The 25,742-nt window shown below is 40.8% G+C and overlaps 1 protein-coding gene across 10 annotated transcripts in view; it reads right to left on the reverse strand.

Annotated features, from left to right (window-relative positions):
• CADM1 (cell adhesion molecule 1) overlaps positions 1 to 25,742 on the reverse strand; it is a 325,352-nt gene that overhangs the window by 62,964 nt on the left and 236,646 nt on the right. For all 10 annotated transcript variants that reach the window (XM_072822114.1, XM_072822110.1, XM_072822118.1 and 7 more), the window contains 2 exons: positions 2,997 to 3,143; positions 1,052 to 1,204 (listed from right to left, as the gene is read on the reverse strand). In XM_072822114.1, coding sequence (XP_072678215.1) covers positions 1,052 to 1,204; positions 2,997 to 3,143 — 300 coding nt within the window. The remainder of the gene's footprint in view (positions 1 to 1,051; positions 1,205 to 2,996; positions 3,144 to 25,742) is intronic.

A 25,742-nucleotide genomic window follows, 5' to 3' on the forward strand; every position in this document is an offset into this window, starting at 1 on the left:
AAAGTAATGAGGCAGCAGCCCAAAATGTACATCCATAAATACATACATGTTCATACACACCAAGCAGAAACGTCCTTCATATTTATCTTTCCTCCTTAATCTTCATATCATTACACCGAAAAGCTGCACTCTGCCGCCTCAAATAGACTTTGATTCATCATCTTTCTGAAGGTGTAAATCAGAGATCTTGCCTCATGCTAGAGTGTACGTCCTTGAAAACTCAGTTTCAAAAATCAAAATCAGCTGGTGTTATGCACTGGTGTACACATTTGTCCAGAAGGGGACTAATTCATACCACTGTCAACACAGGAATATCTGCTGACTGTATCAAAATCTAAATATGGAAACTTAGCTACTGGGATTTTCCTGAAAAATCACAATCTTGTGATTATAACGAAAGACATCCAACTCACTAGAAGTGTCCTTAGCAGCCTGTCAATAGTCCTTGCTTATTATCACCCTTCTCTCACTGGAAGCTCTCAATTCTGTTATGTCCAATGGTTGCAATTTGTGGCAAAGTGTGTGTTCATGGGGTATGATTTTTAAAGCATGATCTAGAGTATAAGCAATACACAGGCAGTAAGTAAAGCCAAAGATAAGGAGATCAACAATATTAAATGAGATGTAACTCAGAAGGAAGAATCATTAAGCAGATTTGATAATCGAGCTCTGCCACAGGGTATGGATATAGCAGCCCACCTCCTCCTCTCCTGCACGGAGGGGGAAGAAATCCCGGCAGTTAGAAGCAATGGCATTTCATGTGGGGAGTGGTTCATTTGAGGGCTCTAAATTCTCTTGATCTTTGCTTCTAAAGCTTGAGGGTTGGAACTCAGGAGCAGGTGGGATCTACAGAGACTGCTGATTGCCATTCCTTAAGAGTGTTTGGTAAAATAGGCTATTTTTAAAATTTAGCAAGATGAGTGGTGATTCTTCCTAAAACAGGTTTGAAGAGCAAAATTTACCATTAACCTCTTCCTTGTTGCCAGAAGCCATCTGGTAGTAAGGGCCACCCTATTCCGTTTCCCAGGACACCACCCCACGAGTTTCTTACCCAGCACCGTGATTGTGGTGTAACTTTCCTGTGGGGGGTCAGTGTAGAGCTGGCAAAAGTATCTTCCTTCATCCGAAATTGAGACATTTGTCAGCGACACCTTGAGTTCACTGCTAGAAAAATTCAGCAACTGAAACCTGCTGTCCTTCAAAGCTGTGGAACAAAACACAGAGTTACTGATGAGGAGGAAGATGATAGCCCATCTTCCTTACCTAGGGAAGGGAGAAAGGAGAAAGGAGAAAGGGGACTCGAAAAGCCTCTATAGAGAAGAAGAATCGAGTACATCTGTGTGTACCTGTTGGGTCCTTCTTTAGACTTCTTGAACTACTATTTTGGGCTTTTGCAATAACTGCATGTAGACAAATAACCTTGTCCGAAAGGAAACTGACACACATGGGGGTCTGTGGGTGTATGTGCGTGCACACACACACACACACAAACACACCCCACATGCTCCTTGCTGTCAGTTTCCACCACTTATTCATAAATTGTTTCAGATTTTTCTACTGCAGTTCAGTAAAGTGAAAAGAGAAGGATGGGGTGCCTGGGTGGCTCAGTTGGTTAAGTGTCTACTTTCAGCTCAGGTCACGATCCTGGGGTCCTGGGATAGAGCCCTGTGTCAGGCTTCCTGCAGAGCCTGCTTCTCCCTCTACCTCTCCTCCTGCTCATGCTTGCCCTCTCTCTCTCAAATAAATAAATAAAACCTTAAAAAAAAACAAAAACAAACAAAAAACAGAAGGAAAGTGCAGGCTGTAAGCTCCCCCTTTGGGCACTGAAATTTCAGGGAGTAGGACCTACAGGTTTTTGAGTTGTCCCTCAAAATCTGATCTTAAAAAAAAAAAAGCAGTTCCAAATTACGAAAACAAAAATGACATTATTATTAATTTCAAAAACAAAATGGAATTAAAAAAAACCACTTCATAGCATAACAGCCCAATTTAATGTGGATGCACCTTTGCATTTGGTATGGTTGGAGGTAGAGTTGTCCAAAGTCCATAATCTAGGGCTTCCTAGAGCCTAAGACAGCCTACAGTTTTCTAACTACATTCAATTTCACAATAGAAAATGGGTGAGGAAGTAGGAAATCAGTCACCACCAAAGTAATGTATGTGGGCTTTTTATTAATTTCAAATATTCACTTTTAAAGTCCTTAGGTTAATTTTGGCAGAGGCGTGATTCATTCACAATGACAAAAATTCACTCTAAGAATGGCTGGCTCCTCTTCTTTTACTTCCCTTCATCTTCCCTCTTAGATGTTCCTTAGTTTTATCAACTCTTTCCATAGTTCGTGAATGTTCTAGGGCATTAGGGAGAATGTGAACAAGCAGATGTGAAGGGACATTCCTCGACATCTGCTTCAATTAGGTACCAATGGTCTCAAGGAGCTATTTTTTGAAAGGCCCGATTCTTGGTCCTTTTATGCTCTGAGATCCATTTGAACCATTCCTAGGATATACAATTAAGTTTCAATGATTAACTTTTGGGATATTACATTTAGTAAGATTTCAGCACGTGATAACCTCTCTCTACCAGAGGCTATGGCGATAAGAGATTTTGGTTTTGTCTGTATAGGCACGCATTATCTTGGAAACTTCCATCTTCAAACCAAACAGATTACCCTTCAGAATGCTGTATTTTCCTTGCCTTCCCCTATTTGAGTTGTTTGTGTCAGCTAAGTATTTGGGATTCAATTGCAATTCACCTTGAATTACTACAATCAATTCCTATTGCAAAGTAAGACTGCTTTACTTTTAAAAGGGACCATTCAAGGTTTCTATTAAGTAGAAAGATTATGATTGCATGTCTCTTCTTCCCTCTGAAGAATTGACTAAACTTTAAGCATCTAACATTAAATTTAGAAAAGAAGGCTTTGGCAATCTCTTTATCAAGACAACATGTAGGGGAAAAAAAGTTGCCACCTAACGCTACAGAGATGGAAACTTACGCCTGAAGTCCCTGAAATAAATGGTCTGCCTGTTGGGATTCAGCAGTTGAATCACAGAGTCATCACTCTTATTGACTTGGCAGCTGATGGTTGCGACTTCTCCCTCGATCACTGTCACATCTTTTGTAAACAAATTCTGTCCATCACCTTAAAAAAAAAAAGAAAATTTCCATCAATTAAAATTTGGTTAATGGTGCAGTTATAATGAGAGACAAGAAGGGTAATCAAAAATGGGTATTAAGAGCAACATTGGTGTGGTTCCCATCTTTCTTCCTCTGCAGGCCACAAAATGAGCCTGTTAATCCCAGAGAGATCCAAGGACAAAATGCAACTAAGCCTGGAATCAACAAGTTATCAACAGTCGTGATGCCAATGTCCCAGGCTCCAGTATCTTGTACCAGTTAAGGAGAGTGTTGGAAAGGTATGGAGAGGTCAGAGAGCTGACTTTTCTAAGAAGCTGCAGCTCTCACGAATGGAGTAGGGGAGAAGCATATACTCAACCTCAGTTCACATGCCCTTGAGTTAAGCTATTTGGTCGCCTCACAGAAAACTCAAGGTGCCACTTAATACAAGAAGGGAGGAGGGCTCAGTAAATAATCTCATCTTGTTAGCTGATGTCGACATTCCCAAGGCATAGGCAGTTCAGCTGCTTACTGCTTGTGAGTGAGGACCTCTCTGGAGTCCTGGAATCCCAATCAAATCCTGGGAAGGCTTATATGTGAGCCTATTACTCTGCTCTCTGAAACTTAGGCCTTCATGACTCACTCAAAGCCCCAGGCAGGCCCGATCCATGCCCCTTCCATAGATCACCCCCATCTAGCCATTTAGATTATCCCTCAGAACATGTCCAAAAGTCAAGGCTTTCAGATCTAGTGATAGAAGGCTTCTCTCCAGATCTGCTCTCGTTTGTTGCTTTTATGATTAGTGACAGCAGCCAGGGCCCCTCATGAATGTCCCCTATGATCCACAGCACAGGTAGAAGAGGAGAATTCAGTTCAAAAGCAAAAGATGAAGTAATTGTGGAAGGTCCTATTCTGCACCAGGCACAGCAGAGGATACAGAAATATAGGGCACGTGTACAGGCCTTTCAGAAGCTGCCACGTGGCTGAAAACTGCTATCTAATCTTCACTTACAAAATAAAAAGCGTAGAGCGGGCAATGGGTGTAATGGTCGATCAGGAAGGGGAGAGGAAGATTGCTTTTTGGCTGTATGATCTCAAGTAAAGTATTTCAAGTCCCTGAGCCAGTTTCTCATCTGCAAAATGGGGACAGTAATTCAAAGCCCTCTCACAGAGCTGTCAGAAGGACTGAGGAAGGTAATAAATATAAAGCATTTAGCACTGTCTAGTTTCTTATAAAACTGAATAAATGGTGGCTGCCATCATCATCGCCATCCTTTCTCTAGTTGTCACATCCCAACATTGATTCGGCAAGTCCATGTGTTGAGTAGTGTGGATACAAGAATGAAGACCCACGGTCCCTCTTCCCAAGCTTTCCAGGGTAGATCAGGGTAGTTCATTCACTCCTCCCACCAAAACAAACAAACAACAAAAACAACAACAACAAAAACCCCAAACCCAACTTTGTCGCGTTTAGGAACAAAGGTCAAAGATAAATACTATTGCAAGAGAGGAAGACTGTGGGAGAGCATATGCATAGAGATGCAATTAGAATAAATGGAAGATTTCCACCTGCTACTGTATTTCTGCTGAAGGATCCTTTTTTGGCAGGACACAGAGAAGAAGTGTGAGAAGGGTTTCTGAGATGGCTTTAAGCCAAATCCACCTAGAAACAGACTAGCTTCTGACAGAGGACCAGGACGGAAGGAAATAGGAGATAAGGACGAAACTATTAGAACCACAGACAAACAAAAATTCTTGGTGCTTGAGGAGCCAACCCATGTGAAACCCACCCTTGAGATGATCTCTGATGCAGGGAATTAACTGAAGTGGGAGAATGTATGTAGTGAGCAGAAGGGGTATATTTTCCCTAGCTTGATCCAGCAGTGAAAGCTCAGTGGCTGAACAATGCTGTGGAATTGTTGCAGAATTTTAAAAAGAAAAGGTGATCAAAAAAACCCCCAAAACAACCCTACGAATGAATGCCTATTTTTCCCTCTGTAGATCACTGTGACAAACGCAGAATTCAGAAGCCAGCTGGAGGGAGCAGCGTATTCCCAGATTTGAGAAAAGAACAACGAAAGGGGAATTCCTGCCAATCAAACATGCTTTTCGAGGTGGTTTGACTGGCTCTGGCAAAAGTATCTACAGGAAAGACGATACCCTTATTTCCTTGGGGTAACCTAATCTAGTAAGAAAATTAAGGAAAAATTAAACTGCATAATTCCAATGCTGTATTGCCCCCTGAAGTCACAGGGCTTGCCTTGAGGAGATTAGGATACCAAGTGGGGTCTCTATTGGGTCATGGGTAGATTTCCTCTCTCTAAAGATATTTGTTACCAACGTAAGTAAGAATCTTCCATTTATAAAAAGAACCTATGGAAAGGCCACCTAGTGATAGGCCTTAATCCCTTCAATGCCAACCACGCCTTGCAGGTCCTGACCACCATCTTGTGGGTACTGGAACTTAAAAGCCAGTTGCAATTCAACTGGATCCTAATAAAATACTTCCTGTGGAACTAACTGTACCTTTTCGTGTTAGTCTTTCTCTGGCATGCTGGTATATTCTTTCTGGATAGCACCAATATCGACACAAAGTCTATCAAACATTTGTATAGGAGATGAGAATAAAGAGGGGTTGACTGGGATTTTGTGTTTGGCACAAGTAAAGTAATAAAACAGAATCAGAGGGGTTTTGTGTGTTAAAAAGTCTACACATTCTTAATTATTACTTATAATTAGGAAAATAAGACCAGATCACTTTAGCATGTTATGATTAAGTCATTCAGGTAAAATTTCTGCCATCTGCACTGCTCTGGCACACAGCGTACTGTGCAAATCCATGGTGGTATCAAAATCATTACTGCATTATTTTTTTCAAATTGCTAAAGCCAACCTCAAATCCAGAGTCTCAAGAAAATGACAGTTCCTAGCTATGTTAACATGGTTATGATACTAATGCTAAAAAATTACAAGTGATAATGAAGTATTTTGCTGAAAGAGATCAAAGTGCCTTGGCTGATGGTGGTGGCCCAAGAATGTCACTGTAAAAATCACCAATAAATTACGTGGGTCAGCTGGACAGTTATATTAAATAGAGCTCCATACTTGGAGGCGCCATAGGATGGCTGCAATGGAATAATAATGACCTATTTATTTGAGGCGCCGAATGTGAATGACAGTGATGAAAATACGATTTGTATGTCAGTACTCTTAACTGCCTGAAGCCTTTATGTAAAAATAATTTCTGCTCCCATGCTCAAATATTTCTTCCAAACAGAAGGGTGCACTGTGACTTGATAAATTTCCCCTTGAAATAGATATCATGACAATTAGGTTGTTATAAAACACAACTTGATGTGTAGCAGAAGGGTACAAACAGGCAACGTAGATGCCTTTTTTTAAATAATCCATTTTAAAAAAAAACTTGCTGATTTCCTAAAACTCAATTAGCAGATATACTGTCAAGGCAGAAATAGCACATGTTCTGGGTGAAAGAAATCAAGCAGGTACAATATACCACAACCATTAAATAAGGCTGTTAACAGCAAGGTAATTTATTTTAAGGGCGGAACAATGTCTGACATGTAGAGACATTTTTGACTGCTAATTGGTGTATATGGGTGCAAGTTTAAGAGACAGAATAAAACTGGATTTTTATTTATACCAGCAACTATAGTCCCTATAACTTCCTCGATTTGCCTTCCAGTTTCTAAAAATACAACTCTAGTGCCAGAGAGGCCCATTCACTCACAAGCAAGTCTCCTGCGGTAAACCAGAAGTTGCTAGGATGTTTATTACAGGACAGAGAAAGCATATTGTCTAAGGAAAAAAAAAAAAAGAATATTTCGATGATTAGTGAAGACCATTTCAGCAGAGTTGGTTAGGGCTGGAGTGGGAGTGAAGATGCTGCTAGCTCATAAATCCCCTATTCATTCAATCTTCAATTGGCTTAACTCATAGATTTCTTCTCCAAAACCTCATTTGGTTACAGACTCTATTTCCAGGGCAATACACGAAACACCAGCATTGACTGGAATCTACTTCATCCACGATATGGCCACCTGAAGGGGGTGATGGGGCGAATCTGAGAGCCAGAGCTGAAATGAGAAGCACGGAAGGAGACAAACGTTTTCTCTGGCACTAGGCACTGTGCTGCTTGGTTTGCACATGTTTCCCTCTCCAACTCCTGGACTTTTCAATACCTCCACTTTTAAAGTTAAGAACTGCAGACCTGGAGAAATTCAAATAAGTTGCCTAATGTAATTCAGCAAAGTGCCAGAGCTGGTGTTCGAACTCAGTTCCGTCAGCTTCTCTGGCCCATACAGTCTGTACTTTTAACCACCCAACATCAGAATCCGTTGCCAAGGTTCTATTGGCTCCGTCTTGGAAAATTTACTTGTTTTTAAAGAGGGTTATTTCCCTATGAGCAACTTCTGATTTTTTTTTTAATTTCCATAATTTATCCAGAACACAATTACACACTTGAAGATGAGAGAGAAACTGTCCTGAATGTAAAACACCTTGTTTACTACGGCTTCTTTCTTTCAGCACTCAGCACACTTTGCCCCTGGAGAATGACTTTATTACCAGTGCATGGCGGGCATTTGCCAGCACCAAGAGCTCGCCCCCGCTGCCTGGCTGTTAATAAAGAAAGCACTTCATTTACACCAGGGGAGTCTCTCCAGTCAAGTCTATAATAAAAGGGCAAGTCATAGTTAGAACAGAATTTGGTTTATACTATGGCAACTATGTAAACTCTTACTGACACCGAAGAACACAGATGACTCTTAACTGGGAAGACAGTTTGCCCAGAGAAAGAGCAAATAGAGTCCCTTGACCTACTCTGTCAGTAACAAAATCATATTAGGGAAACCTTTTTTTTTATTTTCCTTTCCTTCCTCTCCCCTCTGCTGAATGAAAGACTGAATCTAACATGAAATCAGCACAATCAGGTTGTCTAAATAGGCAAAAGCCAAACCAAAAATACAGACTGTAAAGCAAAACAAAACCAAAACCTCCCCAAATGAACAAACCCTGCCAAAGATCAACGTAGTCATTAACTTCAAAGAGTCACCATAGTTCTTGAAATTCTGCACTAATTAAAGGCTAGGGATTATTAATTCCCCCACCCCAACAGATATCTAAGTTTCAACTTTCCAAAGAGTCACAACACTTGTTTTTGAAAACCTTTTTTATTGGTGAGTCCTCTGTGTCTTAAGTTTCAAATGGCTTTTCCCGCATTCTCCTTTCTGTGGGATCCCCATTTTTATAACCGCGTTAGGTATGTGCCCAACTTGAAAGAACCACCCTTACCCCCTAGCCAATAAAAACCATCACTGAGGGAGGCCCCACAATTCCTGCTAACATTTTAGAGAGCTAGCACTAGAAATAAGTACGGTTCAGGAAAAGAAAAAAAAATTAAGATTCTGTTGAAAACCAGAGGGAAAAATCTTTCTAGCTGCATATGTTCCCCCAAGTCAATGTAAACACAGTGTTCACTACAAATCATTAACAAAGCCATTAAGATTTGATTTCTATCTAAGCAATTATTGTCAGCATATTTTGTACATTTCCTTTAAAAGACTCAATCCTATCTTTCAATTCATTAAACTGTTCCTTGCATTTATAGCATTTTATATCAAATCAGAAACCTATTTGAATTAATAAGAATTACAGTAAAAGTAATTTGAAAATAAATTATTTGAAGTTCAAGCCACGAAAGCTTTTGATGAAAGAGTTTAGTCCCATTCAAATATTACAGTGGCGTTTTTAGTCATCCAAAGGGCAGATGAGAGACAGTGAGAACCAGTGTCCAAAAAGATGAGCCCATCAACATGCATTAAGGTTAAGGGCTAGACCACTTCAACATAAATATAATTCTTTATTTCAAAGAGAGGCGATACTTCAACCTTTTGTGAATACTTGAGTATTTATTTAAAATCAAAAGCATTCAATCTGTCTGCTGTTTACAAAGCTTCTCTTGACCTTTTTGATCCTCATCCATGTTTTGCTATCCCCAACGGTTAAGTTGAATGTGTCAATTGTCTGTTCCAAGGGCTGTCTACTCGGTGGTCCAAATGATTACCAATGTGAACCCCGTAGCTCATAAAGCTTGGAGCTAAAATAAACCAAAACGACTCCACAAATAACTGAGTGGGCTAGAGTATGTAACATCGACCAAAACATTTCATTTGTGTCACCTTCTTTTTCACAGAACCCTTACGAGATTAAAGGTCAACAGAACTGAAAGGAACCCAGGGATTAATACTTTCATTTCCTAGATGAAGAAGAGACAAGGGTCTAGGGAGGAAAAACACCCAAAGTCACATGGCGAGCATGAGGCCCTGCCAAAGGAAGAGGCTACTATTCCTAATGGGCCAAACCAAGGTATTTCTGTTCTTAGCTATTACTTAATAACATCTATTGATTTGTTTCTAATTACAAAAGCAATATATGTTCGAGGTTTTTGATTTTTGTTTTATTTTTTAAGTTTTGCTTTACATGTAGTATTTAGAACACTGTATCTTTATGGTTCAGAGATGGTCAGGATCTCATTAAGAATCTCCTGTAATATAATTACTGTTGTGGCACTTGAGCTTATGGAAGGAAAAAATATTGAATTTAATCTAATCTCCTTTTATAATCAGTAAAAGGTGAGGCAAATTTTTGAACGGCAAGTTAAAGAGTAATCTTCCTCAGTGCTGGTTTTTTTCTTCAATTAAAACTGTTGATTTTCCCTGAATACAAAACGAAAAAATATCATCTGACACAACATTAAGTTATTCATGAATATTCTGTATACACATTCTTGTTTAGTTGACTAATGGCAAATGAACGTTCTCTATTTTAGCTTAAACACATAGTATAGGTATGTTTGATTAGCATTGAATTCCAAAAGCTGATTACTATGCATGCTTTGATTATGTAATTACATAATAGAGTATAATGGCTCCTTTGGAGTCATTATGATCTATATGGCAAATATGTTTCAGTTTTGCTATAGTTTAAATACACGTTGAGATGACAGCTCATAACAAGGCTCCACTTTTCAGTCTGATCAGCTAAATGGGCATTTCCCCATTCATCCTAACATCTCCTTGACACCAATTAAGGCCTATTGTGTCAGGCTGCATACACTCTGAGAAATTCCCTTTGTTTTCTTGGCATTCAAAAAAGGACATTAATTTTAAAAGCTGTATTAAGCAAAAGGCCTGGTTCAAAAAAAAAAAAAAAAAAAAGGCTGAAATTCCATCCTTCATCCACCCTTTGAAAGATCTGCAGGGAATCACATCTAGTTCATCAATCACTGTTCAGACAACCACAAGGGGGTTAAAGATGGAATTTCACCTTTAACTCCAAAATGCACATGAAGGGAGACCAGCCAAGAATATTGATGCTTATGGCAGTGGCTGGCCACTATGCGTTCAGCTCAGGGTCTAACTGAACATCAACCATGCCGAGTTACACAAAGGTCCAGTTCTGCAAATCTCAGGTCTTGCAAATCCCTTACATTTTGAAGCTCCTTTTGGAAGGGGTAGCTGTAAAGCAGCACTGCCAGATTTTACCTTCCACAGCTTCATGCCTAGCTTTTGATGGATCTAAGGCCAACAAATTTACCTACTGAACGGAATTTGATAATTCCGCCACCAACTCAGAAACTAGAAAGCAGTCATGTTTTAAAATAGGATACACGTTACTGCAAAGAATTCTGTAAAATTTCTCTTGCCCCCATGAAATCCTTTAATCTTACACTCCCCTTCATTGGCAAGAAGAGCTGTTTCTGCTTTTCTCTTCCAAGAGAATGATCCTGCAATACCATGCCAAACCAAAGGTGACCGGAGTCTTAACTTGAAAGACTAATAACCATCAGGCTGTTTTTACCTTTGTGTCTACTACTTTTCAGCATTAGGGCTGAAGAACGGAGGTCAAGCACAGTCCAATTGGTATTTACATATAGGATGAGAATCTCTTTTATGAAAGGAAACATTGATTAGAAGTGTGAAAATGCTTTTCAAGGAAGATCAGGACAAAAGAAAGTAGTTACAGCATCTGTGCCTGTACTGTTTCAAAAGACAGCTCAATAGGACTTTTTAATCAGAGCCCCCAGCACTAAACCGGCCAAGCCATTATGATGCTTAAGGCCCAAGCTGCCGGATCCTATAAAATGTAAAGGTGCAATCCCCTTTGGGAGAATGTTTATCGGGAGTGATACCTATCCATTAAAGACTAGAATCAGTTTTTCCACTAAATTTCACTTAAGAAAGCAAGGGGCAATAAGAGAAATGAATATACAAATAAACCATACAAGAGAATAATAATCACTGAATCCTTCGGCTCTATACATGGAAAGGTGAACATTCTAGACTTTTTCTCCATTCACTCCTTTTCAGAGCTTTACGTTGATCAGAAAGGAGGGAGGAAAGCCTAACCCTGAAGAAAAACTCTCTCCAGTGGACACATTTTGTGAGGATTTAAAAAAGGAGCCCCCAAAGTAGAGAAGTCACTTTTATTTGCTGGCAGGATGGCATTCAAATCACCTTGCCAAAGAGTCATTCTAAGCCTGCTAAATCTGCTTAGAGGCTCTTGGGAGAGAGGGGGCTTTTAAAAAATATTCATTAAAAACAAAAACAAAACAAAACAAAAAAACAAAAACCAAACACCATCGTCCAACTTGGACTTTGGAGAAGGACAATCAGAAGACAGAGGCTTCTTACAAAACTAATTGTGTTGGCAAAGCAAGTAGATTCTTCTCAATGGATTTGATTCTGTGATGCTCGTTTATGGCAAAAGAAGAATAAAAGAACAGTTTTAGACTGAGCTACTCCAGTAGCAATTCAAAGCTGGGTGGTATTCCAGCATTTCAAAATAGATTGTTCCTCTTAGACGAAATATGCTGAAGGCCAACTGTTGATCTTGTGCATCAACCTCTTTGCTAATGAACTGATAATATGAGATTATATTCCTGGGGATATATCAAATAATGGCTATGTAGAGTGAGAACTCATCTCGTAAAAATTCTGCTATCTGTGTGCATGGGCTACTGGGGAAGAAAATCCCATTCTGAAGGGAGGAATCCTAAAGACAGAAGCTGGGAGTCTACAAACCACAGGCTCCCACACCCTCCAACATTGTGGTCATGTGTCCCAAAGTTAGCTCAGGCCTGGGGTAACGGGAATAGACAATTTTAATTCACAAATAGAGCTATCCATTTTCCTAAACCACATGCTATTCATAGCTAAAGATTTACATGATTAAAACTCAAAATACATACTGATGTGTTTGGAAACCACAAAGGAAGATACAAGTACTAGGTTCTATTATTCCTGAAAAGACTCAAGGCAACTTGGACTTCTCTTACCCCAGAAGACTTATTAGCAGCCAAACCATTTATAATGTTATACATCACAGCAGCCTCCGGTGAGCCATCACCCTGTAAGAAAATATAATGTTGTCTTCTTTTCTAATCAAATGAAAAATCTAGGATTTCAAGGCTATAGGGATGGCTGACTTCAAGGCTATAGGGATGGCTGACTCCACTGTGCTTGCTTTTCTGTAAGTGACACTTGTCAATGCCCCTAAGTCGTAAGCTGATTAGAGATGCAGATTGTCTACAATACTTGCTGTTACCAGCTACTCCTCTATAAAGTTCTTTAAATTGAATTTCCTAAAAAAAAAAAAAAATAATAATAAAAATAAATAAATTGAATTTCCTCAGAACCCCATTCTTAAGTCCCAACAGGAAGAGCCAATGTGTTTCCCTTATTTTTTATCCTCTGATTTTAAGCAGCTAATTTAATATCATTTTCCCTTTGATAAGAGGTACCATGATTAAACTTAGGTCACTTTTTGCTTGAACTCACTAAAAGCTGATTCTTCTTTTTTTTCTTCACATTTGCCTCCAGGATATCAAAAGACTAACAATAAGATATTTAAAATCACAAGGCTATAACATGTAACAATAATCGCTACACACAGGGAGGAAGAGGGAAGGGAGTGTTTTTCTCCTAGTCTGGAGGCAAGAGAAACAAATTATTTTTTCTCCAAAGTGTTCATTATTATTTAAAATTTTTTTTAATATCTAGAAAACTCCCACTATTTCTGGAGGGAGTATTATTTTAATCATCAGCATAACAACAGCTAATATATTTCTAAAATGTTTTCTATGTGCCAGGCACCATGCTTTTTTTTTTTTTTTTTTACATGATCTCATTTAACCCTCAACAACCCTGTGGGGTTCATCATTTTAGTATCACCCCCATTATACAGATGAGGAAACAGATTTAGGGAGCTTAATTAAGTGGCTGGATACCTGAACCCATTCCTGTTTAACTCTAGATCTGGTGCTATTGACAATTACACGATATTAATGAGGCTTTATGATGCCAAAGCACAGAAGGGAAGTGTTAGAAGAATCTACTGTATCTCATTTATATGATTTAGGAATAAAACTAAAGTCAGACTCTCCGCAGACGAGGGAATGTGAAGCCTACCAGCAATCAGGGTGTTCTAATATATGACCCTGGTAAAATGAGCTCTATAACCAGGGTCTAAACACTGGCTCTTCAGTATTTAGAGGGGAGATGTCTGTTCTACCAAATGATCTGAACTCAAACGCAGCTCCACTGCAACTTCAGGCATTTACAGTATCTGCTTCAAGGGCGTTCATTAGTATTGACAACTTACGTGACTGAAATTTGGCTGTATTAGCAAGTCTCTCTCTACATCTCATCGTTCATTTTTTCCTGCCAACAAGAGCCATTGAAAACCTTCCAAATTTAAAGCTTAGAGCCGACAGGACAAGCAAGTGAGGATATCACTTGGAACACATCAGATATGGACTCAGAGAGGATGTCAGCTTCAACTGACATTACTACAGAAACAGAAAACGAGGGAACAGGAGGGATCGGGGTTTCAGATTCTCATTCAAGAGAGTACTCCGAGTGTGTGTAATATGGTTTGTGCAAGCAACAGCTGTAAGTCCATGATAATCATCATGCTGAATAATGCTGCAACATTCAACTTACTCACATCTCCTACCAGGAAGCCACGTAGCTTTCGACTGTCCTATGAAATGAGAATTTCTTAGCTTGAAAATCAGGGTCTATGACTAAGGCCCCTTATTGAGGAGTTACTCCCTCTATGATCTGTCAGTCATAAAGCAGGTGGTGGGGTTATTTAACCTCTGGGCTTGTGAGCTGCTGGACCCAGCTGACTCCAGAAGAGGTATATGAGTAAGAAAGCTCCCTATAGGTCAGTTTGATGAAGGGATTGCATATGCAGAGCAGCCAAAGGAATTCCAGGTTCTATTTCTTATGACTGTGGAGTCCCCCAGGCAAAGCCTATGTAAGTCAGATACACACTCTATCTAAATTGGCGCCACAATAAAAACAATAACAAACAAACAAAAAAACTTGCTTAGTATCATCTGAGTGTGGGGTGCTGATTAATCACTGAAATTAGAGACAAGTGATGAGGACACATGCCTTGTCCTTCCCTTGGAAGGGGGCATCTGGGGAAAAATGAGACCATCGGCCTTGGAGAACAGGAGTTCTAAGCTTTCTGGCGGTGCAGCTAGGCAAACTGGATCTGTTTTTATATTTTGAGGAGGGTAAAGGGTAGCTTTCTCCATCGTTATTATGAGAATCAAGTGAGGAAATGTGTGTTAACAGCATATTTTTTAAGCTCTGAAAATGCTAAACAACAGAATCTTCTCCACTAACCTCTTCATTAGCATCATCACTATCTCTATGCAGCTTCTGTCTAGACAGCCAGCATCTTCTTCTGATCATCCATAATCCCATGGAATTTTTCCCATTTTAGAGCTTTAGCTATTTATTATTTTCTTCATTGTAAGGCTAACTTTTTAAGAAGAACAGAGTAAATTAAAAATGTTTGAATTTGCAATTCATCACATATGTTTGATTGCAAATTACAACCATCATGGATAAGAAAAGTTAAGGTGAACCTCAGAGGTAGGCAGAGGACTGGACATCTGAAATTAGGTTCAGTTTACAGTGTGGAAAATGTATCTTGTATTCAGGTTTCCCCCATTTAACTAGAGAGCCAGACTTTGTTCTGAGAATGACTTTTGTATCCCCAGGATGTGAGGGGTCACCCGTGACAGGTTACACACCATCCTCAGTGGGAAACTTCAACAGTCAACACCTCAGATACCTGGCTAGAATTCTGAGGGAACGGGACAGTCCACATCTGTATAAGTGGATCTCTAAATGCCAAAATCAAGATGATATGAAACAAAAGCTATTTCCACAGAGCTTGCTGACTTCCCCACTCTCTTGTGTCCCATGCTTCTGTACGGAGAAGATCGCATGAGTTAATGCAATGTGGAGGAGCACCAGGCCTTTCTCTAAAGAATCTCAGCTGGTGAGGCTTATGTGTGTGTCCTCGGTTGCTTCCTTCCAGCGCTGGCTGTCACTTCTTACAGATCATTCTTTCCTTCATTATTAAGTGCAAGAGCTTTGTGAAAGCTACTGGTGTTGAGACCTTTCCTGCTTATTAATGAGTTCCCGGGTGTGTCCAGGATGTTTGAGGTCTCTAGAAACCTAACCTTCAACTAAGTGGTGTGCTACCGTGCAGAGGGGGTGTGTGATTTTCCCCCTTCATGTGACACTGGAGGAAAGAAAAGTGCAGAGACCAAATGAATAATATTTGGTTTAGTGCAACAATTACACTTTGACGCTAATAGATGTTCTTAGGTAAAAATAGACCTTTGAATGTGGGAAGCGAACCAATAAAAAAAATTGGTGACTGACACTAGTTATTGACATTAATTTCTCATATTATTATTATTAGATCAAAACTACCCATTACTCTTCTATTTATAAAAGCAGGGAAACTGACTGTGGAGGAATCCTTACTTGTCCTGCAGGATCCAGCTCAAAGTCATTAGCTTTCTCTGTGAAACCCTGATGCCTCCCCCCTCCTTAGCTTTCTAGGTTTCTCATGGTGCCTTGTCTGGTCTCGGCACTCATCACACGGATTGTTCTGCGATCGCTCATTTACAGGGTTGTTTCCTTCCTTTGATTTGATCTGGGTTCAAAAGCTGGTGCTTCCAGTCATTATCCAGACCCTGGAAAGGTTCATTTAGCTATCTAAACCTTAGTCTTCTCACATATCAAATGGGCACAAAAATACCTCTCTCACCAGGTGGGGAACCAGATGGGCCAATGGGCATATTTGTGCCGCATAAGACATGACTTGTGTGCCCCCTAACCTGTGCTCCTTCACTGCTGCATCCCTGAAGCAAAATACAGTGTCAGCTTACAGAGCAACTCTTGAATAAAGGTACCAAGTGAAAAGCTGTTTTAAGACCTCCATAAGCTCTCATCATGCTCATCAAAATATATTAAGTTGTACCCACGTCCCACATTAAATATAATTTTTAAAAAATAGTTTATTTATTTATTTATTCATGAGACACACACACACACACACAGAGAGAGAGAGGCAGAGACACAGGCAGAGGGACAAGCAGGCTTGAGCCTGCTTGCAGGGAGCTCCATGCAGGGAGCCTGATGTGGGACTCGATCCTGGGACTCCAGGATCGCACCCTGAGCCAACGGCAGGTGCTAAACCGCTGAGCCACCAGGATCCCCTAAATACAATTTTGAATTAAAAATTTCAAGTGATGTCTAGATTTTTGCTTTTGAAATTATAATTCCAACTCTACCTCTCATTCTGAAGCCAGTTCTTTTTTTCATGTTCTAGACATTTTCACAAGGCTCTTAGAAAGCAACAGGCCCTAGTATTGTGTCTATAGAGCTCGATGGGGAAAGAGCCTGGCTTCTAGAAATGCCCGATGTTGAGGGAGACAGACACGTGTATGCACAATGACCACACGATGTGGTAAGGCACAAGAATCCTAATGTGCTGTGGGGGCCTGGAGGAAGGAGGAACCAATCACTCCTTCGGGGTGGGGATATGGGTCCTACAGCATGGAAAAGGAGGAATTTGAAAGAAGGATCATGGCATGTTTAGAACAAAGGGAAGAGTATAGTGTGCTCTGAAAAGTGAGAGGAAGGGATGCTTTCTGGAAAGGTCATTGGGTCCAGATATTGAAGGACATGGTATGCCAGGCTAGGGAATTTGCACTTTATCTTGTAATTAATAGGGAGCTATTAAGCAATTTTAATCCGGGAGGTGATATGATCACACCTGTGTTTTGAAAGATAACGTCTATGTGGAGAGGGAGGGTAGAGTGGAGGTAGGGCAAGGGCTGGAGCCAAGATCAGTTAAGAGACTTCTGCGGGAGTACTCTCACTGATAAGAGCCAGTTAAAGGAGTATGGAGAGGACAGCAGAGCCCAGGTTGGGGGATAAGAGTGGATAAGAGTGGGGAGTCGAGAATATTCGAGGTTAGGCACACGGGCTTTGGCATCAGTAGGTTTTCAATTCTGCAAAGGGGGCTGAGTGTTCCTTTGTCACCTCAACTAAACTCTAGTTAATGTTCAGTGGTCTAAGGAAAGACCAGTACAGAGCTACTTTATAAAGGAGTATAGAAGGCAAAGTGTATACACATCCTCATCACTTCTGCCGTTCACCGCGGAGATGAGTTTTCATAGCACTCACTGGTGCCAAAAATATACTTAGGAAAACTGTGCATCCCCCATCCTCACCCCCATTGGAGCCTTGCTATTCAGTGTGGAACACCGGCAGTTTTGAAAATTCCTGGGACGTTGTTAAAAATGCAGAATCTCAAAGCCATACCAGACTTACCGAGTCAGAATCTGAATTTTAACAAGAGACTCAGATCATTCATATGCACAGTCTGAGGAGCTCTGGCCTGGAGTCCAGTAATTCTAATTGCTCCCTGACACCATGTACACCAACATGAGACTGTTGGCTTTCCCAAGGCAGATCTTAGAACACGGTGTGTTCCTAGACAACTTGTTTCAAGGAAACTGATGTATAGGAGAAAGGAGGTCATGACTCACCACCAAGTCAGGTCAGTCTCCAGGGAGAAACATGGCTTCAGCAATTTCTCATTTAAAAACAGATTTTTAAAGATCCTAGTCTGCATGAGGATAAATTGATGTGGATCATTCTTGAACCCAACAAGAACTAGAATCTAGCTTCCCTCCACAAGTTCCATGGAGCCAGTAGTACACAAATGAAAAATCCTCTCCCCAAGCATCTAGCTGACTTCGACCAAAGCCAATAGATTATTCTGCATCCCACTGCAAAAACTATTCTAGCTGGCACGCTCCCATCTAGCGGGTTTGTCTGTTCACATGCGGGACCTGCTTAATTTTTGCTTCTCTGGTTTTACTGGCTCTGTACGTGTCTTGTGCTCGTTGAGTGTCGAGTCAGTGGAGACAAAACAACAAATAGGGAAACAGAGCAAGTGGATGCACAATGAAAACTGCAAAGAGGCTGCTGAGGTTTGCTATGAAAGTGATGAAATTCAACTGTATGATGTGAAGGGAGGAAACAAACAAACAAAATATAAAAGCTCTACTCCCTGTTACGGCAGGCATTTTCACTCTGTGTCTAGTAGATAAAATTTGCTGCAAAAATACAGGTAATGACACAAACATAAGTTTAAGAGAAATAATAAGAGCCTGAGGCTGGAGGCAAGAAAGAAGCAGCCACGCACAGAAAGAGCCTTGCAGGATGCTCAGGGGAAGAGGAGGGAAACAACAATTTCACTTCTCCACGGCCGCTTAATGAACATCCATGCATCAGCCTGGGCCGGGGGCCGGTGTGAATGTGCCCTGCCACCTGGACCAGGCTCACCGCATCCTTAGCTGTTGTTCATGGGAGGGAAGAACATTCTCCTAGAAAGCAAAGCAGGATAGGGTTCACTGAACAGTAAGGACCTCAGCTTGGCGGGGTGGTTTCCTATCACTCTGAAATTTTATATACCCAGGTTTTCAACCCGTGTGTTGCTTTCCTAGCAAATTTTTATATGTGTGTGTGTGTATGTACATATACATATAAAATACATACATACATATAACATATATATACACACAAATAGACTTTTTTTTTGGGTCGGGTTGGGGAAGAGGGTGGAGTATACAATGGTCCTTGCCACGTCCTAGCTTCTGTTCTTCCCATTCCTTAACATATGGCAATTACAATTGGCTCGCACTTCATTCCTCTCACAAATTTGTCCTTGTATGAAAGCTTTCAGCATTTTTACCACTGGCGCGCCCAGATGCCTTTACTGCAACGGAAGCAGATCTCTGAACGGTTTTCTGCTGGGTTACTAAAGTGCAGTTTCAGAGAGAATAATGTTCTGAATTTTGGGCTCTTAAAAAAGTCGTTAGGTTTATGGGCAGTCATGCTTGTCACATTTAGAGTGTGAATTACGTACTTCATGGAAACACAGTCAAACCCCCACAGTTGTACACAGCCATAATTTCTGCAGAGAAAAAGACCAACAATTGGGCAACTTTATTACTACTACTTTTCATGTATAAGATGCCAAAAATCAACCCTCTCAACATTATAAGGTAGTTTTTCTTTTTAAAAAAGTTTTTTTCTTTTTAAATAAAGAAAAAGGAAAAAAGAAAACCCCTAATGGGCTACTTGCTGTTCTATTCACTTTTTAGATTTGTCAATTTTTGAGTGACTGCCAGCACCAGGGACTCTTTGTAGCACCTTGTACCTGGGATATAATAAAAACATGAAATGATTAAAAATACTGTGAGTGTAACTGCAGAAGGGACTATATATTCTGGGCCCCAAGGAAGGCCGTTTCTTTGCAGAATCAGACAGACTCCATTTATGTTATTAAATTGTAGTGCTATTCACTGTCCAGGCTGGAAGCTTCCCGACATGTCAAAAGCACTAATATGTCCAAAGCACACATTAGAACGTTAACCTTTAGAATGCCGGTACCCTCCAGACTTACTAATCACAAGTGCAGGAATTATATACCCTGTTCTAGGACATGGCTTACAGGTCACAAATGTTTATCTGTCCAAAGAGGTTTCTTCTTCTTACCACTAATTTACCTATGAAAAAAACAAAACAAAACAAAACAAAACTATGAGATTGTAGAGGTTTTTTTTTTTTTTTTGAGGTTGTAGAGTTTATAAACAAAATTGCTAGATACATGGTAGGACTAAATACTACACTAATAAAAACACCAATTAATGGGGGGGATCCCTGGGTGGCTCAGCGGTTTGGCGCCTGTCTTTGGCCCCGGGCGCGGTCCTGGAGTCCCGGGATCGAGTCCCACGTCGGGCTTCCTGCATGGAGCCTGCTTCTCCCTCCTCCTGTGTCTCTGCCTCTCTCCTTATCTCTCTCTCTTTCTCTCTCTCTCATAAATAAGTAAGTAAATAAATAAATAAATAAATAAATCTTTAAAAAAAACACCAATTAATGGGGAGACTGGGTGGTTCAGTTGGTTGAGCGTCTGCCTTCAGTTCCAGTTGTAATCTCAGGGTCCTGGGATCAAGTCCCACATCGGGCTCCTGCTGAGCGGAGAGCCTGCTCCCTCTCTATTCCTCCCCCATCTCTCTCTCTCTCTCTTTTTTAAAGATTTTATTTATTTATTCACAAGAGACAGACAGACACAGGCAGAGAGAGAAAGCAGGCCCCATGCAGGGAGCCCAATGTGGGATTCGATCCCAGGACTCCAGGACCACGCCCTGGGCCAAAGGCAGGTGCTAAAACCGCTGAGCCACCCAGGGATCCCCTCCTCTAACTCATGCGTGCACACGCGCTCTCTCTCTCTCTCTCTCTTTCTCTCAAATAAATAGAATCTTAAAAAAACAAAAGAAAACAAAAACCACCACCAATTAACTGCTGCTTCTCTAAACCCTAGCTCTGTGCCAGGCATGGTGCCCACTGTTCTCCACATCTGCTCACTCTGATTCACCGAGAGGGCCTGCTTGCTGGGCCCCACCCCAGGTTTCTGATTTGGGAGGTGGCGGGGTGGGGGTGGGGTAGGCACAGATAATTTGCATTTCTTGTAAGTTCCTACCCAGGTGCCACTGATCAGCCACTGATGCTGCTGAGCCAGGGACCATGAATCCTTTACCCAAGTCTTACAGATGGGGAAATGGAGGCTGAGGGAGAGATGCTACTGCTTACTAGCTCTATAAACTGAACTTCTGAACTACTGAACTTCTTTGGCTCTCTGGGAGGATGACCATTCCCATCAGAACTTTCCTCGTGGCCAAATCTCATCCAGTCCATCGACATGTCCGCCCACCCCCCCCCCCCCCCCGGCTTTATCTGAAAGTTAATCCGTGTCCCCTTTCTACTGCCCATTCCTCGTACCGTATCAGCTCCGATTTGTGATCTGCCAGCAGTGTTGTGATTACACGTCTTCCTTGTCTTTCTATGACTCCGATATTGATAGATACAATTCTGTGGTGATGCATTGCCTGCCCTTTCAAAGGTTACTGCCAGCAGATGCTAGGAATCAATACAGTTCTTATCTGTCACAAACCACAAGAAAAGCATGGTAAACAAGCCTCAATGAAAGCCCTGTGAACAGGTCAAAGAGAGAACTCAAAGAGATGCACCGTGTCACCAGCTTGGTTTTCCTAGCTACTCCCCAACCTGGCTATGGATCTCAACTACCTGTTTAAGATTTGAGCCCTATAATATGAGGGTGCTTAGAAGTAGGCCTCAGATCTAAGAGCAGCCCTGGTGAGCTGTGCTCATCATGGATGCTGGGGCATGAGGCCAAGAGGCTACAACTCTACTTTTACTATAACAAACTACCAAGATCAGTAAGATCCCGGAGTTCTTTGGAGGCAAGGGCACATTGAATCTGAGCAGATAGGGTAGGTTCCCTCATACTTTTTTTTTGTCCTCCATTCATCTTTTAATAGGAGAAGCCTCCATTGGAGGGGGGGGAGATAAAAGGCATATCTTTTTTATTTTTTATTTTGTAAGATGCTTGTAGCTCTACATATCAAGAAAACCAAATGATAGTTATAGATGCCCTAGAAAGCAGCTGTTGTTTTTATTATCTTTTTAAAGAACATGCAAGTCAATTTTCTTATTTCCTTTTCTTCCCAAGGGAAGAGCTGCTTTACCTGCTAGAAGAAAGGGGGGGCCAAGGCTTACCTGTTAGAAGGCTGCCCCTTTAAGTCTGAGTACAGTCCGAGTGGATGGAAAGGAATGGTTCCTCAAAAGACTCCAAGTAGAAATTTTGCCATGCAAAGGGCCCCTGCGCTCTTCTGCATCATTAGCTCCCTCTCCCACTCCTGGCTCGGTGCCTTTCCTTCTCATTTCACCTTGGTTCCCAACTCCCATTTGCTCAATCCTACCTCAAGCTCTGGTGCCTTAGTCAATTAACTTGCTTCTCCATCAGGCAGATCCATCTTTGTGATGGCAGCCCGTCATCTTCACCCTTTTGTCTGAATGTGCTTGGATGGACTTCTCTGACTTGGTCTTAGCACAGTCTCTACTGACCCATGTGCATGCACAGAATAAGCCTGGGCAGGCAGGGCAGAGCACTAGAAGGACTTCTCCCTTCCCTGGTTTGTAGTCCAAGCACAACATATCGAAAGCTGCCAGTGTGGCCAGCAGGCCCCGATCTCTGTGCCTGATGGTCTGGGTCAGACCTAACTTTTTAGAGTAACAATGGTTACAGTCGTGGACGGTAGGTCAGAGGCCACATGAGAATGGCTGACACTGAAAGATGGGCTGTGCTTGATTACCATGTTTGAGCAATTTGAAGGGAAAGATTTCCAAATGCTCTCATTGAGACTATAAGTATTTTTTAGGAAGAGGCAATGTAGAATTCATACACTTGCCACACAGGCCAAGTGCTTTCTAGCACTTGGAGATGCATGAGCTGCAGGAGAGTATCCATGAGGTGGGCCGAGGGGCTGAGGATATACCTATCATGAACACATGGGTTTTTTTTTTTTCTTCATAAAAACCATCAAAGATGTTATTTAAAAACATGCTGAGAAACGGTGTACAAAAATGAAGCTAATAGGAAGTGATTACTTATGCTACACAAGAAGCCTTCGACTAGCTTTCCTGAGCTCTGGATGGATTCTCATTTTACTGAAAGCATTTGTTATTCAACCACTGCATTGGGAGTCCTGGGACCTCTACAACCAGTGCTTTTAAGAATTAATATCCTTCTCAAAATTTAACTTTCATGCTGATTATTAAATCATACATACTCACGGATAAAAAAGTAAAACAAAAATGTAGAAGTAAGAAAATCCCACAACTCTGAGATAATTATGACTAATATTTTAGTGTATTCCTTTTCCTTTCCATATATGGACTATGTGTGTGTCTAAAATTCTTAATTGCTGTAGTATAGTACATTATAGATGTATCCCAAAAAAGCCATTTAGACATCTCACTTTTTATATATTTAGATGGTTTCTAAGTTTTATGATTTTAAAAAAATGCTTCAGTGAAAATCTTTTTGCATAAATATTTGTTCTGATTTTAGCATATTTTGAGCACATCTTTATAACATCAAAAATTTCATATGCTCCTATATTTTTACTATCCAATTAAAAAAATCACCACAGCCATCTATATACTTCATGCTATATATATTTTGTTGCTAAATAAACTCAAAATAATGATTCCAACCTCAAGGAATCTGAAGATCCTCTGACCCCCTACAAACTCCATGTACCATCCCTTAGGATCTAAGGCACGCAAAATTAGTTACAATACTAGTTTTATTTTTACGGCATTCAGAACCTAAAGGAACGAAGTCAACCTCAAAAGTTTAAGTCATAAGTATGTGATTCCTAGAGAAAACACTTGACATTAAGGATTAAATAATGGATTTCCTCCCATTATGAAGGGTGTCAGGGAATCTTTAGTCTCTCACAAATGGGTTAAGCAACACCGCTATGTGCATCCATAGCATCCCACCTGGCTTATTTCCACACTTGTTTAAACTGCCACATGCCCCACTCAGCTGTGACACTCACAGAAGCAGGTGACCAGCAAATACTTGCTCTGAATCACGCATCATGCTCTGCAAAGCGAGAGTCCTAATTCTTTCCCACCACTACATCCTTGGCATTCCCTCCAGCATCTGGCAACAAGTATTTGTTGAATGAATGAGTGAATGAATGAATGAATGAACAAATGAAGAAATGAATCTACTAGAGGATTACTCTTACAATTTCTTTAACTTAGGCCTTCCTACGCTCTTGAGAGGTCTTTTTTTTTTTTTTTAACATTTTTAAATGCTTTAAGACTTCTAGCTAAGTTACAAAAACAGTACAGAGAGTTCTCATAAACTTCCCCTAATATTAACATCTTACTTAATAATGGCACAGTGGTCAGAGCTAAGAAATTAACATTGTACAACACTACTGAGTCTCCTGGACAACCTGAGGAGTACTGGTCAGCCTTTTTTTTTTTTTCTTTTAAGATTTTATTTATTTATTCATGAGAGACACAGAGAGAAAAAGGCAGACACATAGGTAGACGGAGAAGCAGGCTCCATGCAGTGGGACTTGAATCCAGGACCCCGGGATCTTGACCTGAGCCAAAGGCAGATGCTCAACCACTGAGCCACCCAGGCGCCCTGGTCAGCTGTTTTGTAGAATGTCCCTCCAATCAGGTTTGATGTTTTCTTGTAAGGGACTGAGATCATGGCTTTAGGGAAGAATACCACAGAGGTGATGTGAACCCCGGTTACTTGGTGAAGGTGACCTATGCTGGATTCTCCAATACAAAGTTACTACTTCTCCCTTTCTGTTTATGAGAGCCAGAGTCACTCAAGTCCAGCTCACACTCTGGGAAAGAGGTGAGTTCAGCAGTACCTCCTGGGGGGTGAACCATCAAAGGATTTGTGAGTGCATGTACATGTTAAAACTACCAGAGCAATCAATAAATATTTTGGGGGAGACACTCTGAGGCTGTGCAACTATTCTATTTTCTCCATAAACTTTTGCTCATTCGTTTTCGCATTCACTGGTGGATCTTGCCTGCAGCAATTACTACTATGGTGTTCAAGGGGCAGTCTTTTGTTTTTCTTGGTCCTGATTGAAGTTCTTCTGTATAGAAGAGCTTTCCCTTTTTTCCTATTTAGGCAGTCATTTATTTAGATTAGTGCGGACTCAAATGGATGTTTACTTTATCCTTTTGTTTGTAATTCAACACTAGTGTTGTGAATTAATATTATTGTGCAAATCGTCCCACCTTTGGCCATTGGGAGCGCCTTCTGTGACACCAAGCATGACAATTGGGGGGGGAAGGACCTAAAATGAAGTTCTCAGGAACCAATGGAAACAGGCAAACAATGAAAAGGACAGAAGAGAAAATGAGTCAATTGAACAATGTTTTAGAAACAGCTTTTAAAGAAAGATAAAGAGGGAGAAAGCCCATTGTTTCAAAGTAAGAAAAATAATTGCAGAAGATCAGGGAATCGGCTATAGTACTACGCCTATACGTATCTTTTCCAATCCCAGTGTGACAGTTTACGTTCTGCTAAGGCAGCCAGGTGGTGAGGGCACAGTAGCAAGAAGAGGAAAATGAGATACAGAGTCAAATTCTAACAGACTCAGATGCTCCCTGCAGACCGCTGCCTCCACCCCGTATGTTTAAATACTACTCAATTAGGATCAACATTCATTTTTTATTAATGCTCTTCTGAGACAATGGCTCTTTTATCTGTGTTTTATCTTCCAGCTACATTAAGA

The sequence above is a fragment of the Canis lupus genome, chromosome 3, assembly GCF_048164855.1.
Source record: "Canis lupus baileyi chromosome 3, mCanLup2.hap1, whole genome shotgun sequence".
NCBI lineage: Eukaryota > Metazoa > Chordata > Mammalia > Carnivora > Canidae > Canis > Canis lupus.